The sequence below is a fragment of the Cucumis melo genome, chromosome 6 (genome assembly GCF_025177605.1).
Source record: "Cucumis melo cultivar AY chromosome 6, USDA_Cmelo_AY_1.0, whole genome shotgun sequence".
In the NCBI taxonomy this organism is placed as follows: domain Eukaryota; kingdom Viridiplantae; phylum Streptophyta; class Magnoliopsida; order Cucurbitales; family Cucurbitaceae; genus Cucumis; species Cucumis melo.
The window spans coordinates 5,353,310-5,369,889 of NC_066862.1; the positions used below are offsets into that span (position 1 = coordinate 5,353,310).

The 16,580-nt window shown below is 34.4% G+C and overlaps 1 protein-coding gene across 1 annotated transcript; it reads left to right on the forward strand.

Annotated features, from left to right (window-relative positions):
- The first annotated feature begins 738 nt into the window (after nucleotides 1-738).
- Nucleotides 739-15,614, forward strand: LOC103483885 (uncharacterized). The gene is made up of 24 exons (XM_008440719.3): nucleotides 739-1,108; nucleotides 3,622-3,702; nucleotides 3,848-3,947; nucleotides 4,168-4,252; nucleotides 4,339-4,388; nucleotides 6,332-6,411; nucleotides 7,911-7,970; nucleotides 8,721-8,820; nucleotides 8,907-8,984; nucleotides 10,192-10,259; nucleotides 10,383-10,451; nucleotides 10,525-10,602; nucleotides 10,677-10,772; nucleotides 10,970-11,040; nucleotides 11,201-11,287; nucleotides 11,396-11,489; nucleotides 11,951-12,049; nucleotides 12,495-12,709; nucleotides 12,820-12,934; nucleotides 13,404-13,535; nucleotides 13,613-13,720; nucleotides 13,810-13,919; nucleotides 14,010-14,105; nucleotides 14,456-15,614. Exons 1-24 carry the CDS (start codon nucleotides 1,064-1,066, stop codon nucleotides 15,003-15,005), a joined length of 2,667 nt encoding a protein of 888 aa, XP_008438941.1. The 5' UTR covers nucleotides 739-1,063; the 3' UTR covers nucleotides 15,006-15,614.
- Nucleotides 15,615-16,580: the final 966 nt, after the last annotated feature.

The following is a 16,580-nucleotide window of genomic DNA, read 5'->3' on the forward strand; positions in this document are numbered from 1 at the left end:
TATAGCAAAATCAGTCAAAATCTATCAATGACAAGAGTCTATCACTGATACACCATGTAACAAATGTTGGTCTATCACTGATAGATTTTTCACCGATAGACTTTGCTATATTTGTAATTTTTTTTAAAAAATATTCCTTCATACTTAATAATTATTCTAAAAATTAACACACTCAAATTAAGATACGATTTGGTTCCTATGCTTTTAGATTTTAACTTTATTACTTTGTCATTATTCATTTTGAAAAAATAAAGAATTTATTTTGTCATTGACTAGGTCGGTAAATTTCAATTCAAATCCACTAATCAAATTTATAAATTAAGATATCAAATCAGCTTGTTGCATTTAAAAAAATAATTTATTTAATTTAAAAAGTACATGAGATTAAAATTAGGAAACTTTTGACTTAAAAATCGACAATATACACATTGAAAAAATTTTAATCATATGTTTAGGATATAAACTTGTCTTCGATAATAATTATAAAAATGGGTAAAACATAAGACACATGAAGGCAATATAGAGACTTTTTCCATAGACCGTCGTCCCTTAATAACACATATTAATATGAAATTAAATATAGGTGAATGATTTATTGGATCAACAAAATTTGAATTAAAAAGAAGAAGAAAATTAAAAAAGCTTCTTAATAACAAACAATAATACTAATTTAAAATTTGGTTGCGTAATAGTTCATTTGTAGATGAAGCCCCCGCACTACCACAGAATTGTAAATTCCAAACTTTTTAAGAAACAATAAAAGAGGAGAGAGAGAGAGAGAGAGAGAGAGAGAGAGAGAGGAGAGAGCCCGAGGGAGAGAGATAGATAGAAGAGGGAAGGGAGTTGCGAAGCTTCACACTGCTTCTTCTTCGTTCGTCCACGGCTGATTCTAGGGTTTTCAAATCCATCCTTCTCCCCCGTCCATGTCTTCTTTCTCTTCCAATTCCCCCTCATCACTCCTCATTCTCTAAACCCTAATTTCAACTTCTATATTCCCTCCAATTTTTTTCTCTCTAAATTCGATACTCCAAGCCAACTTTTTTTTTTTTTGGCGTCACACACCATGGGCGCGCTGGATAGATCACAGTCCAACTCCAATTCGATGCAGGTCAGCTTTCATTTACTCGACTGATTAACTCTGCTTAGCGTACCCGGGTTTAATTTCCTCGTTTTGGAGTTTGAGGTTGGTGTTTTAGTAGCTAATTGTAGATTTTGGTTTTTCTTTCTTTTGTTATTTTTGCGTCGGGGGAGGTTTATTTTGAATTTTGTTTCCAGTGCAAAAGCTGTTTGCGGGTGGTATTTGTGTGGGCCTGATATCTTGGTACTCCTCGAACTTTTTATTTTGGTTAGTTAATTGGGGTTTTTATTAATTGCCTCTATGATCTTTTGGGTATCGAAGATTGAAGGTGGGAGAGGGTTACTGATTGAGGAATTGTTAATTACATCTTGCTTCCTTTTTCTCCTGGGAATTGTTTAGTTGGAGGCCGTTACGTACTGACCCATTGGTTGCTGTTATTTATGTTTTTCTTGAGAACGCTACTTATTTGAATTTTGAGATGCTTCTTGGATTGTTGTACTAGTTGAATTGGTTAGCATAGCGTGACAAGAGTTGAAACTTGAAAGTAATTGGGTTATTGTGATGCCAGCATTATTGGTGTTTACATTGTTAATAGGTGGAGAGAAACAGCACTCTACCTTTCTCCCTCTTGCCTTGGTTGTTGTTGTCGTTTTTTTTTTTCTCTTGGTTTTTTTTCTTTTTAATGAAAAAGAACAACTTTCATTGAGGGAAAAAATGAAGAACATACAAGCATACACGAAAAGTACAAGCCCACAAATAAAGGGAACTCCATCTACAAGAAAGGACTCAAACTATGCAAAACCATGCCTATTGTATAATTACAAAAAAAAAAAAAAAAAACTTCGAGATTGAAGCCGAAAAAAAGAAAAAAAACAAACAAACAAAGGACCAGACATCTGAGGGATCCCCATCCACTCCTCTATACACTTCACTATTTCGCTTGCCCCACAAAATCCATAAGATCATGCACCCTGCTCATCATAAAAAATAACTTCTCCCCAAAAGGTGGATCAAGGAGGAACCCCTTGTCATATCACAAACGTTAATGTGATGAGCATACATCATCTCAAACATTTGGAAAAAGAACCCCAAACACAACTTGCACAATCACACTGCCAGAGAATATGATTCATATCTTCCTTTGTCGTTTGACACAAAATACAACAAAAAGGCCTAACTAGTGAAGGCATCTTCCTCATGGGCCTATCTAACGAGTTCGCATGACCGTGAAGAACCTGTCAAGTGAAGACCCTAGAGCTTGGATTTGATTGCAATTAACAAGTATAGATGTTTATAAAAATAAAATTTGAGTTCAAGGATCCTTTTGTTCGTAGTATATGTAATATCACCAATCAATCCAAAAACTTCAGTTAATTGGCTTTGATAAATTTAATTATATGATATCAATATTTTGAAACTCTTGTTCACTTGTGGGCTTGAAACCAATGGGGCAAAATACATTTTTGGTCCTCGAGGTTTCGGGCTATTTGGTTCCTGAAATTTCGAAATAGACACCTTTTGTCCCTGAGGTTTGAAAAATTGTTTTAAATGGTCTTTGAGATTGTTTAACCGTTAGTTGACTGTTATAAGATGATTATTGACTTGGCATTCTTTTTAATAAAAAAAATTGTTGGGTGACTTTCTCCCTCCTGTCGCATCTCTTCTTTCTCATCCAAACTCCCAGCGTTGCCACACCACTGTTGGCACTACAATGTTGCTCCATTAACGAAAGAAAATGGAAACTACCAGATCTGGAAGATGCAAAGTGAAGTTTGTACATTTTTGTTGAAATTTGAGAAAGAAGTGTTAACTGTGATTCATGTTGAGGAGGATTGAGAAATAAATAGGGGTTATATTTCGAAATTACAAACATGGTATCTGCTGATTTGTAACAGGCTTCTTGAATCCATATCTCTAAATCCTATTTTTGGTCGATTTTGTTTGTGTTAGGGTTTGAAATTGAAATCAATATTCCTAAGTTTTAAGATTCACTGATGTATCTATGTGATCTCCATGGAATGGACGAAAACGATTTGGTATGCCTGGTTTCTACCTCGGTTCGTCTTTGCCTTTGTTTCCCTTCTTCACCATCACTGTAGTGTGTGATTTATTATTTTAGCCAATTCATTGAAGAAAAAAATACCACATCCCTAGCCAAACCCATTAAGTTTTGCCACATCACTTGAGTTCAGTCATTTATTTAATTCTATGTCACCTTCTTAACAGTCAAACAATCTCAAGGACCATTTAAAACATTTTTTCAAAACTCAGGAAAGTGTCTATTTTGAAACTTCAGGAACCAAATAAACACCTACCCAGACCTCCAAGACAATGTTAATTGGGGAGGAAATAACTTTCTACAAATTTAAACACAAGTCTTCCTATTTTGATGCATGTTTTCTAGTGGTGTGCATGAATTGTTTTTTCTTGTTCTTTTTCATATCATCGATGTCTTATCATCTAGTATGCCTTGCATTGGGATAGAAATTGCTACAAAACCCAAGTAATTAAATTAATATAGAATTCTGAAAATGTTTTTTCAGCGTGTTAAGGTCTACCGATTGAATGATGATGGCAAGTGGGATGACCAAGGAACAGGGCATGTCACTGTGGACTACGTAGAGGTTTGTCTGTCCTATTGATCTGATTGATGTTTCTGAAACAACGAAAGGCTTGATCCATACAGATGCTCTAAGTTTTGTTATAAAATTTGTAATCATGAGAGAATTAATTTGGCACTTTTGTTTAAACTTATATGTATTATCATAGAGGTCAGAGGAATTGGGGCTGTTTGTCATTGACGAGGAAGACAATGAGACTTTACTTCTGCATCGTATCAGCTCTGATGATATCTATAGGAAGCAAGAAGGTAGTAGTGAATTATTCTCTGACACTCGAATTACATTTTTCATGGTTTGGAGGTTTGGCCTCTTGTGCCCCTTCTCCCTGTTAGGAATATTGTATTTCTTGTTCAAAAAGAAAAGGAAAGGAAAGGAAAGGAAAAAAAAAAGGAAGCAGCCAGCAGCATGATTTCAAGGGGTTAGAATTAAATATGGAATACACAATTTAAACTATGTTTGAAACTGCAGATACTATTATTTCATGGAGAGATCCCGAATATTCAACAGAGCTAGCACTTAGTTTCCAGGAGGCTACAGGATGCTCTTTCATTTGGTGATGGCTAACTTTCTGATTTTATTTTATTTTATTTTTATATTTCACCTTGCATTAAGTTTAGGACTAATACACTTCTCATACAGGGATAATATATGCAACGTACAAAGGAATCTTCATTTTAGCAATCTTAGCAGTAAGTGTGTACAATCTTCATATGCAACCTTTAATTCTTGAAACTACTTATTAGTTCATTTTCATGCTTTAAAATCCCCACCATATTGGTTGAAGCACGTGTTTCATTTGAATGATTCATAGGCTGATCTAGTTAATGTGTATCTAATGAATGCGTTTTACTTGATGGATATGGCTAGTTTATTTTATTTTCACTTCGTGGAGTTTGTTTCCCTTGAACAAATTTTCTTTTTATTATATGAACGGGGAATGTTTCTTGTTGAAAAAAAACTTGATGGATTTGGGATGGTTTAGATCTTACAAAATGTTGTTCAAATCACATCTATGGCATTGCTGCTCTATTTTTATTATAATAAAATGTCTTCATTCTTCTGGCCCTTAATATTTTTAAAGCTCCACCAAGATTCAAACAATTTGGAAATAAGATAGTGTTTAGAGGGGTGGCAAGGGACCCTAGTGAAGTGTTAAGTTTTATGTCTCCCTTTGGGCATTGATTTCGAAGTCCTTTTGTAACTACTCTTTAGGTATCATTTTACTCATGAGACACTAGGAAGGAGAAATAGACATACAAGGCATTCAACGTTGTGAATGATCAACATGGCACCAAGACTGAGAGCCCAATGAAAGATTTTTATCTTTTTTAGGATAACAGTCTTTCCAAATAACTATGTAAAGATCATATAAGGTAGGATCCATTGTGCCTACAAGATCAGCCATGAGGGATTTAATTGTAAAAACCAATGAATGGTCAGTGGGACAAAACCATGAATTAGAAAAGGAGTGCAATATGGCAAATGGCAGATGTTGAGATGAGGATGTCCATTAAAAAACTTCCAACTCAGTAAGATTATGGTGTAATTGTATCCCAAGCATTTATGGATGGAACCCACAAATGAGACATATTAACCTCTTGGCAAAGAGCAAGACGAAAAACCTAGGATGAATAGTGGAAACTGGAAATAATACCATAGCTTAGCCAAGGGTCATTCCAAAATGAAGTTTGTGCGACAATCGGGGAGTTCCTTCTCTATCCGTCTTTTGGAGAGAGACTATTTTTGTGGTTTGCCAAGGTGTATGGGCTTGCAGTGTTATGGGATATATGGGGGGAGGATTCGGGGAGTCAGTTTTTGATATGGTTTGGAGGATTAAGATACTAAGGAAATCATGTCTTTACTTGGTAAGTTTTGCTTGGTTGGGTGAACACTTTAGATTGAACACTTTAGATTGGTCAGCTAGGAAGACGACCTCGTTTATGGGGCCTTTCTGCTGTATTCTTTATGGGAAAGTGGAGGCAAATCTAGATCATCTCCTTTGGGACTGTCAGTATGCCTAGGCTGCGTAGAGGTTCTTCCTGCCAGAGTTTGATGTTGGGATTGCTATCCAAAAGGACGTTTGTGCTATACGATTAGAGAGTTCCTCCTCCATCCGTCTTTTAGATAGAAAGATCGTTTTTTGTGGTTTGCTAAGGTGTGTGCGCTTGTGGTGTCATGGGATATATGGGGGTGAGGAACAATAGAGTGTCCAGGGTAGGGATAGGGACTCTTGTGAGTTTTGGTCCTTAGTGAGGTTTCATGTGTTCATTTGGGGTTTGGCTTTGAAACTTTTTTGTAATTATTCTCTTGGTAACATTTTACATATTTGGAACCCCTTCATTTAGTACGAGTGTTTTGGTGGCTTGTTTTTTTGTATGCTCTTGTATCCTTTTTTTTTCCTCAATGAAAGTTGTTTTATTTATCGATAAATAAATAAAAAATTATGAAGTACATCAGCCTGTATATACCTTTGACATTGAACTTGATTTTTTTTTCCATCGTCTTTCTTTTATTTTGTAATCATGTGCTTAATGTTTTATTGGTTGTTGAGAAATAATGTACGATATTTGTTTTCTTTTCTTCTGGATGAGAATTAGGTGTGCCAATCTTACTCATTTGTTGTTATGTGCAGATGAGGCTTTTCAAAGTGTGAATAGTGAGCTAAAGGAGCTTCCTGCCGTTGAACTATCTACACTTCCGCTAATACTTAAGGTATCGGCAGAGCCGCAGATGTATCTATTGTCTTTCTTTCTCCCATATGTTTTTTCTTTTATTGGAGAAGAATGATTTGTTGTTGAGGGCTAAATAATGACAAAGTTGATTTTTGCTTAAAAAATGACAAAGTTGAAGTTAAACATTAGGGTTGGAATTGATGAAGAACTATTTGATGATTAAATTGTTATCTGTTTCCTGTTTCTGAAAGATACACGTTTTTGGTGATGCTCCCTTAGGGTGGTGGTGGTGTTTATCGTTGTTTTTAAAAACCTCATTAATATTTTATGAATTTGAATGATGATAATAACGACAATTTATTATTTTCTTTCATATTTTTTAAGAAGTTTTTGAAATCTTATCTAAGTTTCTAGTGTCGAAATATAGAAGCTAGAAGGTCCTAAGCAATCAATTATTTAAAAAAGAAAAATATATATTCAGTTAAATTCTCCCTAGTGATTTATATCCACATGATAGCCTTGGTTACATTTTCTCTCTATACTTTTGCTTTACAGTATTGGAGCAGCTTTATACCCTGAATTTATGAGACCGTAACAATCTTCTCTCTATCTAATTATTTCTAACATGCTCAAAATTGAATGAATGCTCCCTATAACGGCATGTTATGAATGATCTTTGACCTTTGTGTTCACTTCTGTCTGTTCATGTGGTAGAAGTTATAATATTCTTTCTAAATCTGAACCTTGCTGAATTGGATGAATTCATCTAATTATTTTCTTATTTTCCATTCGTATGCTCCCTTAAAGGAATGCTATATGTACATGCATATAAATATGTTTTGTACTACTAATGGGGATTTTCAATAGATATTATTTTGAACCAGAAGAAAAACCTTTCATTGGGTATTTAGAATGTCTTAATTGAAAACAAGAAACATCTTCTCATTGATGTAATGAAAAGGAATAAAAGTCTAAAGATACAATCTCTCAAGAGGAGAGAAGTAAATATAAGAACAACAAATACAACCAATTAGAGATAAACTTTTAAACATCTATAAATGCCTCCTTCAAATATTAAAAAAACAATGACAAGTACAAAAAACACAAAAACGACAACCAATCAACAAAAAACTGACAAAGAGCAAAGTGGAAACCCTTCAATGTTGTACAGACTAAAAACTTGATGAAATGATCTTTGATGAAGCAACTAAGAAGCTAGAAAAAATTTTCTCCTGATGCTCAAAATCCCTCCAGCAAGAGAACGGACCAGAGCTCAAGTGATATTAGATTAGCTCAAGTGATATTAGATTACCACTTTGTGTAGTAAGAAACACAACGTGTTGGATTGTCTTCCTTTTGGCCTATTTTCCTCTTTAGTTGGAGCGGTAGTCTCTTTTGATTATATTAATTAAGATTTTGTTTTTGTTTTAAAAAATGTATATTAAATAAAAGAACCACATAGCTTTTTGCGTTCTATAGTTCATAAGTTGAATGGCTAATCTGTACAATTCTTTAAACGTATTATTATTTGTTTTGTAGACTGTTGTTGAGAGCGGAATTGCAGATCAAATGAGGTTGACAGAATTACTATTGAATGACGTAAGAGCTTGAACTTTATGATTTGGTACTTTTGGCTGTTAGTTCATTTCAATTTGAAGAGCACCATGTTGGTGGTAAGCAAGGTGCCTGGTTTAGGTGTGGTGCTTGCTAGACTCTGAATGATCTTTTTGATCTGTTTCTTTATAATTTCTTAAAGGATTGGGTTGAAGTCTAGTAGTCATTTACTTCTCTCTGGAGTTCTTGATCCAAAACTTTTTGTAATCAGACTCCTTGAACTGCACCCTAATCAGATAGCCTTTTCTTTATATTAAATTCTTGCAATGTCTATCATACATTGAAATTACGTAGGTGCATTTGTTATGTTGTTGAGACCAAGTCTTGGTTATCTTTCATAAACTTTTTATGTCAACAAGTCACATTTCTTTGACGCCTATTTTTTGTGTGTTTTCCTTTTTTTTTTCTGATAGGCTTTTGACTGAACAAACTTGTTGGTTTTCTATGGATTTATTCTCATGATATAACAGTTCTGGGAGATGAAACCTTCGACCTTACAGTCTATTAATTTTTTCCCATGATGCTGCCTTTTGATGAGATCTGTGCTTAAGGATTTAAATTCACGATTTGGGAAAAAAAGGAGGAATAAATGCAGGATATGTAATTTAATTTTTTTTTAAATTCTTGGCTCTATTGTTGGGTATATGATTTTTTCCCCTTGGGTTTCAAGTTACTAGATTAGTGTCTAAGACGATCGTGAAATTTGTCTTACTAAAACATATTGTTGTAATGCAGCAAGATTTTTTCAGAAAGCTGATGAACCTTTTTCGAGTATGTGAAGATTTGGAAAATACCGAGGGCCTTCACATGATATTTAAAATCGTTAGAGGAATTGGTTAGTAAAAGTTTTGCCTTCATTGTGTTATTATGGACTGGTGGTGCTGGTTCTGATAAAGGTTCTATTTTCTTTTAACTTCGCAGTTTTGCTCAACAGTCCACAAATCTTTGATAAGCTATTCTGCGATGAGCTCATTATGGATATTATTGGTTCACTTGAGTGTAAGTTCTGATGATGCTTAAAAGTAAATCTTAATTGACTGCGTGGTTCAAGTTGTTCTGTTGTAGTCTATTGTCTGTAATATATTTGGATGGTGCTGTTATTGTCATGGTTTGGGATGTTGCATAAGTATTAACCGTGTATTTAATGATTTTTTGTGTTTCCTGATGTACATACCATTTCCCTTTTCATTTTGTACTTGATTATTTTAAAAAAATTCTCTTATTTCTTTGCAGCCATAATTCCTATAGAAGGCCTCTAGAAGCATACTTTCATAAAATTCTGGCCTCTCCTTTCATCTTCTAGCTAAATGAGGGCTGTTTGTTTGTTTTGAGGGTTGGGCTTGGGATGGTTTAGACATCCTAAGCCCAATTCTTGTTTGGGGTAAGGGTTTAGAGAGAATGACTTCTTAAACCCTTTCCCTTGGGATAGGCAACACTATTCAACCCATGCCATGGGTTACTTTGTCTTTTTTTTCATCTCTCTTTTTATTCATTTTATTTTTTTTAACTACAATAAGATATATTTTTTTTACAAAAGTCTCATTTTTTTCTCCTTTTGGTATCTTTCTTATTATTAATAATACTAAATATTAGATTGTCTTTTTGTAATACTCTCTATTTCCTTAGTTGTTAAAAGAAAGTGCCATTATATTAAATAATCGTCTCTTGGACTTGACAACTAGAACTTGTTACTAGTGTGCTATACACGAGGTACCTTTACCTGACAATAATATTTTCGACTAAGTTAATTTATCATTTCCCATTTTTCGTTTGTTAGTCAATTTAACTCGAAGACTTAGAATCTGTTTTTAAACTTAAATGACTAAAATGTTGGTTTTTAACAACTCAGAAGCAAATATTTGGTTTTCTGGTTTTAGTCTTTAGACTGCTTGTCCGCAAAATATTGCTGTAATTGCCATATATAGTAATTTGCAGACATCCCTTGCTCTTGGTAGATTTTCTGCGACTTTGTTGCTATATCAAACAACGAAACAACACAATTTTCGAAGGAGAGAAATTACATTTGTTCAGTCTGTTGTTCCCATTCAAATTTATAAAATTTAGTCAAGATAATGTAAAGAATTCATTACGTATTTTATAGATTCCTTATTATTTATTAATATTATCAACTAACTGTTTCTTCATCCCAAAATAAATAGGCTCATTATTATTTACGAATATCTGATTTTTCTAATGTGCAATGCAGACGATCCCGAGGTTCCACATCCTCAGCAATTTCGTAATTTCTTGAAAGAACACGTTGTATATAAGGAGGTGAATCTTTGATAGTGGTATCTTCTTGTGATGGGGAACATCGGGAGGGATGGATGAAACTGCTGGAATATTTGGACTTTATTTTTAGATTGATCTTTATTTATCTGCAATCTAATATTGCAGGCTATTCCCATTAAGGATCCCCTTGTTCTGTCAAAAATACATCAGACATATAGAGTTGGCTATTTAAAGGTACGGTCATTGAGTGTCAAAATTTAGCCTTGCCTGCCATTTTTGTCATTGAATTATTAATCGTCTATTTCAGGATGTTGTTTTGGCGCGAATATTGGATGACTCCATGGTTGCTAATCTAAATTCTATGATTCATGCCAACAATGCAGCAGTAAGATCTAGAATTTTGATTGAACTTGTTAGACTTTTATACTGTTGTAGTCTGAAGGTGTTCTTCTCCTGCAGGTTGTTACTGCATTGAAGGAAGACAGTACCTTCATTCAGGAGTTAATGGCTAGGTTGAGATCTCCCTCCACATCTTGTGACTCTAAAAAAGACTTGGTGAGTATTGGTTATATATTTTATATTATTCATTTGTCTGTCCGTGTGTGATTGTATGTTCCCATTGTGCGTTGGTGTTTCAGTGGATATTCTATTTTTGGCATCAAGTTCAAATATGTTATTGACAATTCCATGTTAGAATTTGGTTTTTGTCTCCTTCCTCAAAGAATATTATTGGTTTTTTGTTTGTGCTTCAGGTTTATTTTCTGCATGAGTTTTGTTGCTTAAGCAAAAGCCTACAAATGGTACAACAGCTTAGATTGTTCAGGTAAATAACTATTAATTTTAAGGTCAAGAAGTTATATGCTACCTGCTGGTTCAATTGGGCGTGTCACCGCCATTTCCCATCCACTTGATTCCATTTCAATCACAGATGATTTTTATCTTTCAGTCTGATTAGTTTTTATGATTATTGTCTTCATTTCCAGTTTCTACAGGGACCTTATGAATGAAGGTATCTTTGACATCATTACTGATGTATTACAGAGTCAAGACAAGAAGCTTGTCTTAACAGGGTGAGTACGTCAATGACATAGTTTAACCTTCCTGTTTATCTGCATTTAATTCTTAATCTATGATAGTTCTTTTCGTTCTCCTAGTAAACCATTAGTTTATGATTGCAGGACAGATATCCTCATTCTTTTCTTGAATCAGGATCCAAGTCTTTTGCGTACTCATGTTGTTCGACAGGAAGGATTTCCACTCTTAGGACTCTTGGTATGCACGATCAATCTTCTCTCTCTCTCTCTCTAGTGTGTAAACAAAATCCCAAAGAACCCAAAATATGATAGCAATCATGATCGCAAATTTAGTTCCTGACAACTCAAAGATGAATACTTCTTTTGATTGTTTTTTTTCTTGGCTTTAATCACTTATTGTCATGTAGAAGCACTTGACCTAACAGAAAAAAATGCTCTCTCCTCTTTCATCACCTAACTTTCCTTAACCATCTCTTTTCATTATCTTAGGGAAAAGTTCCACAACTTTTTCACAAGAAAAGGAAATGCATCATGCATGTTCATGATAGAATATTTGTTCTTTTAAAACATTGGGAACTGACTTCTTTGAGTCCTTAATTTGACCAGTTTCAATTAATTAGTGCTTGTCGCATGGAGAAAAAGTTGCTGGGACCTCCATTTTTTTTTTTAAGATTAAAACATAAAACTTGTTGATTTCAGGTCAAAGGTATGGTGACAGATTTTGGGGACAACATGCACTGCCAGTTTCTTGAAATTCTTCGCAGTCTATTGGATACGTATGCATTGTCTGGAGTCCAGGTGCCTTTTTAACATTTTCCCCAATAATTTTCCATCGCTATTATTTTAATGCAAGTATAGTTGAATTTTATTTAGAAATTCCCATAGTGTTTGTTGCTGCTTTATGATATCTTGGCATCCTGCCTTTTGAACTTCAGTTTTTTTTCTTTAATATATAACAGATATATTATGCTTTGCATTTTGTGTCGCAACACATTTGAATTTATTTACGCAGGTGTAACATTTTGATTGCTGATTTCTATTTTCTTATATTTCTGCTGAAATCTTGGAAAAACTTGTCAGTAAAAATTTTCATGTAAGAAGTGATTGTTTTTTCTTGTCTCTCTCTCTCTCTCTCTCTCTCTCTCTCTCTCTTCTCCTTTTCCTCTTTCCTTTTGCAATTACTTCAATAGCTTTCTCCGTTCATTTTGTCATGAAATGTGCTACTGTTTTTTTTTATTTGCAGAGAGATTCAATTATTGAGATTTTCTATGAGAAGCATTTGGGCCATCTAATAGATATTATAACAACATCATGTCCTACAGAAGGTTTTCAATCAGCCAAGAAAATTGAAGGTGCTGGTGGAAGTCTTGGAGATAAGAATGGCGTGAAGCCTGAGATTTTGTCAAACATATGCGAATTACTTTGCTTTTGTGTTCAACAACACCCATATAGAATAAAGTAATCTTTGTGCCCTTTTCTTCTCAAGTACCAAGATTGAATTCCCTTTACGATCAATTTATATACATTTTAAAGACTATGTGGCTTATTTTCTTATTACTTTATGGCAGGTCTAATTTTCTCCTAAATAATATGATAGATAAAGTGGTTCTATTAACTCGACGGAAGGAAAAATACTTGGTTGTGGCAGCAGTTCGATTTATTCGTACCGTTCTTTCACGTCATGTAAGTGTGAATTTGTAATTATGATACAAATAATGTTCACAAAAGATTGACCTTAGAATTGCAATCCATTGAATTTTGTGGATGTAGACCATTATCAATCTAACTCCATCAACATGCCGCTAGAATTTTATTGCTCGTGGAGAGTAGAGGTAGTCAATGGCCATTAGTGCCAAGTTAGATATGGGCTTTCTGAGATGTAAGAAATGGACTTTCCATAGATGACAGATGGAATAAGAATGTTTATCAATATGTATTCTATTATGTCGTCTTGCTGGGTGAAATTTCCCCAACTTTTCTCTAGTCCTAATAAGCATCCTCTTGCATTTATTTTAAATCTAATAGTTTGTTTTGCATTGTTGCGTTTTTCCATTATTTTTTTTCTGCGTCACTGACCTCTCTTCCAATGGGCTGCTCATCACTATTGACCGTGGGTAATCTACCTAACTTTTTTTAATTGGTTAATTTGCAGGATGAACATCTGATAAATTATTTTATCAAGAACGGCACTCTCAAACCTATCATTGATGCATTTGTTGCTAATGGAAGTCGGTATAATCTGCTTAATTCTGCCGTCTTAGAACTTCTTGAGTTTATTAGGAAGGTACATAAAGTTCCCTCATCTCCCTCCTTTTCCTTTCTGTGTGGAGCTAATGTGTTTCTCTTTTATGCCTGTGGCAGGAAAATTTGAAGTTATTGGTTAGATATATTATTGATTCCTTCTGGAATCAGTTGTCCCAATTTGAAAATTTGTCTTCCATTCAAGCTTTAAAAGTTAAATATGAGCAGGTAAACTTTTGTCCTTTCTGATTGGCTCCATTTCTCTATTCAATTTATTTAAATTCTAATTTGCTCCCATCGGATGTATGTGCTTGCAGTCCCTTGAGAATTGTGAAGTGAAAGGCATTTTGAACACGTCAGATCCTCGGAAAAGAAATGATGAGCGTGCTCCAGAGAAAGAAGAGGAAGACTATTTCAATGAGGACAGGTAACAATTTTATTGTTCTCACATTACTTACTATAAAGTATAACATTTCTTTCTGGGATCTTTTCTTGTCATTAACCCATCCTATTTCAGTGATGAAGAGGATACTGCATCTGTTGCTCCCAAACAGAATGTTGAGTCTCAACCTGCTCTATCTAATGGTGTTACTACAAATCGCCCATCAGTAAGGTATTTTCATGCTATCCCATTTTGAATTGAAAAAAAAAATAAAATTGACAATTTTTCCGTGGGCACTCTTGGAAAATGCACATATTAAGGGAACTTTAAGCACTTTAAGTTCCCGTGAGCACGTTGAAATGTAAGCTCTTTCCAGAGACATGCTAATCGTGTTACCCTAAAAGCACTTCATAGTGTTCTTGGTATTTCTAAAATTACTTTTATTTCTAAAACTCTACAAGCCTTCTTGATTGAACCCATCCCAAGCACTTGTTAGACAATCTAACGATGGTTATGCTTGTGAGCCTCGAGGATCTAACAAAGGCTATATTCAATGCTTATAGTACCTTCTATCTTTTCAGTCTTAGGTCAGGTGGTCTAGTTGATTATGATGATGACGAGGATGATGAAGACTACAGACCCCCCCAGAGGAAACAACCTGACACTACAGACGAAGGCAATGAGATGATGGAAGCACTAAGGCAGAAGCGGAAGTCGGCTCCTCAAGAGGAACCTGCATTGGTCAAGAAGCAGCGACTGATCAAGAAGTGCAAGCCTAAAGATGGTGTATTTGTTTCTTTGTGTACCACACTGAGTCAGGCCGTCTTACCTGGTACAAAGACAATGAAAGCTACTACTCAAACCAGCATGTGTATGTCTTATGAGAACAAAAGTTCAGGTGAAAAAAATCATGAGACAGGTTCTGGTATTTCTAGCAGCTCTTCCGATAGTAGTAGCGGCAATTCTGATGAGGAAAGTTGCAGGGAAAAGGAATCTACAGCTTCTAGAAGTTACTCCAACAGTAGTGTCTTGCATATCACTTCAGAAAATCATCAATTAGGTGGGGACGACTATCCATTGATACCGCCAAATTCCTCACCTGAAATGACTGTGAACGGATCTTTAAGTTAGTATTAGCATCAATCTTCCTTCTGGTGCTCGCCAAATTATTATGATATTTGACTCATGGATATGCTTGGTGGTGAAAAATACTTGGCTCTTAGACTACACGAGAATGAACAGCGCACTCCCAAAAGAAAGTGAATCAACAGACTGGGAATATAGTTGGTTTTGGGGATTTTTGGTTTCAGCCGAAGATGAGGAGGTCTTACTGTATAGTGCAACTGAGCAGGGAAGATATCTTCTACTCTCTCAATTTTACCTCTAGCATTTTACTCTGTAAAACATTTGGTCGAATTAATTTTGCTGGTTAGCATTGTCACCCTCTTCTCTCTCTGTCTAAATTTACGCTCTTCTTGCTCCTACTCCGCTTCCTCGAGAGGAAGCGTGGTATAATTTAGTTGGTACCAAACTTTGAAATGTTATAGAGAAAAGGGCATAAAAGTTTGCCCTGTACATTTGTCTTTCTTTTAGTATAGGGGATTTAGTTCCGAAAGGTAGAGATGAATATATACACATAGTCGATTGAAGTCCAAATTTATTAGATGTAGAGATGAATCTCATTTATCACAACTGTAAATTAACTTTTAGTGAGTTCACTACCTAATCTTGTTTGTGAAACCATTGATTTTCAATTTATTCAACTTTTTAAATGAATCAAACGTATGATAAGTAATGAACGTGATGAAATTGTTACTGTAAGGTTTGCAAATATTTGGTGTGTTGGTCACTTGAGATGTTGGATTATCTGCTTCTCATGCAATCTCCAAATTTAGATTCCTTATTGATCAGACTCTTAATGAACCTCCTTCAAAGCGATATGCATGTACACTAGCTAGCGGTGTTGTGTGCTACAAACATAAAGCGAAAGAAATATGAAATCAAACTGACAACATCGATGATTTCAGTGTCATATATACGAACATAAACATTAAACAACTCACCTAAATAATAGCTGGGTGAACATTCTCAATGGGCGATGCAAACAAAGTTAGTTTTTGTTTAACAAAGTATGGTGGTTAAATTTAAATAATTATGACAAATAAATGCACCATGGATTACGTAGAATTTTCCTTGATTCTAATACTCTTTTTTTCCCTTGTATTTCATCATAATATACTTGGAAAATGACTAATTTGCAAATGACTAACCCTATGTTGTAATAGGATATATTAGTTATAATGTGAATAAAATCTCCTCAACTAAGATTCAACATAAGGAATATAAATATAAAATATCTTAATAAATAAAAATAAAATTGTAGAGCCATAATAATAATAATAACAATAATGCCGATGGTGCAACTATAGTAGTTAAATACAAAGTATTTACATGAGTCATAATTGATAGACTATATTACAAATATTGTTCATCTATAGACTATATTGAATTAGATTTGTCTAACGATAAAAGTATGGTACTTTGCTATGTTTGCAACTAGGTTAGATTTATAAGCGCTAATATTGCTTTACAATTTTTTTAAAATATTGCAATGAGGTATTTTCAAAAATATAAAAAAAATAGCAAAATATTTACACTGTATAGAACAATTTCGAAAATGGAAAAAGCCCAGAGGCCCACCGTGTA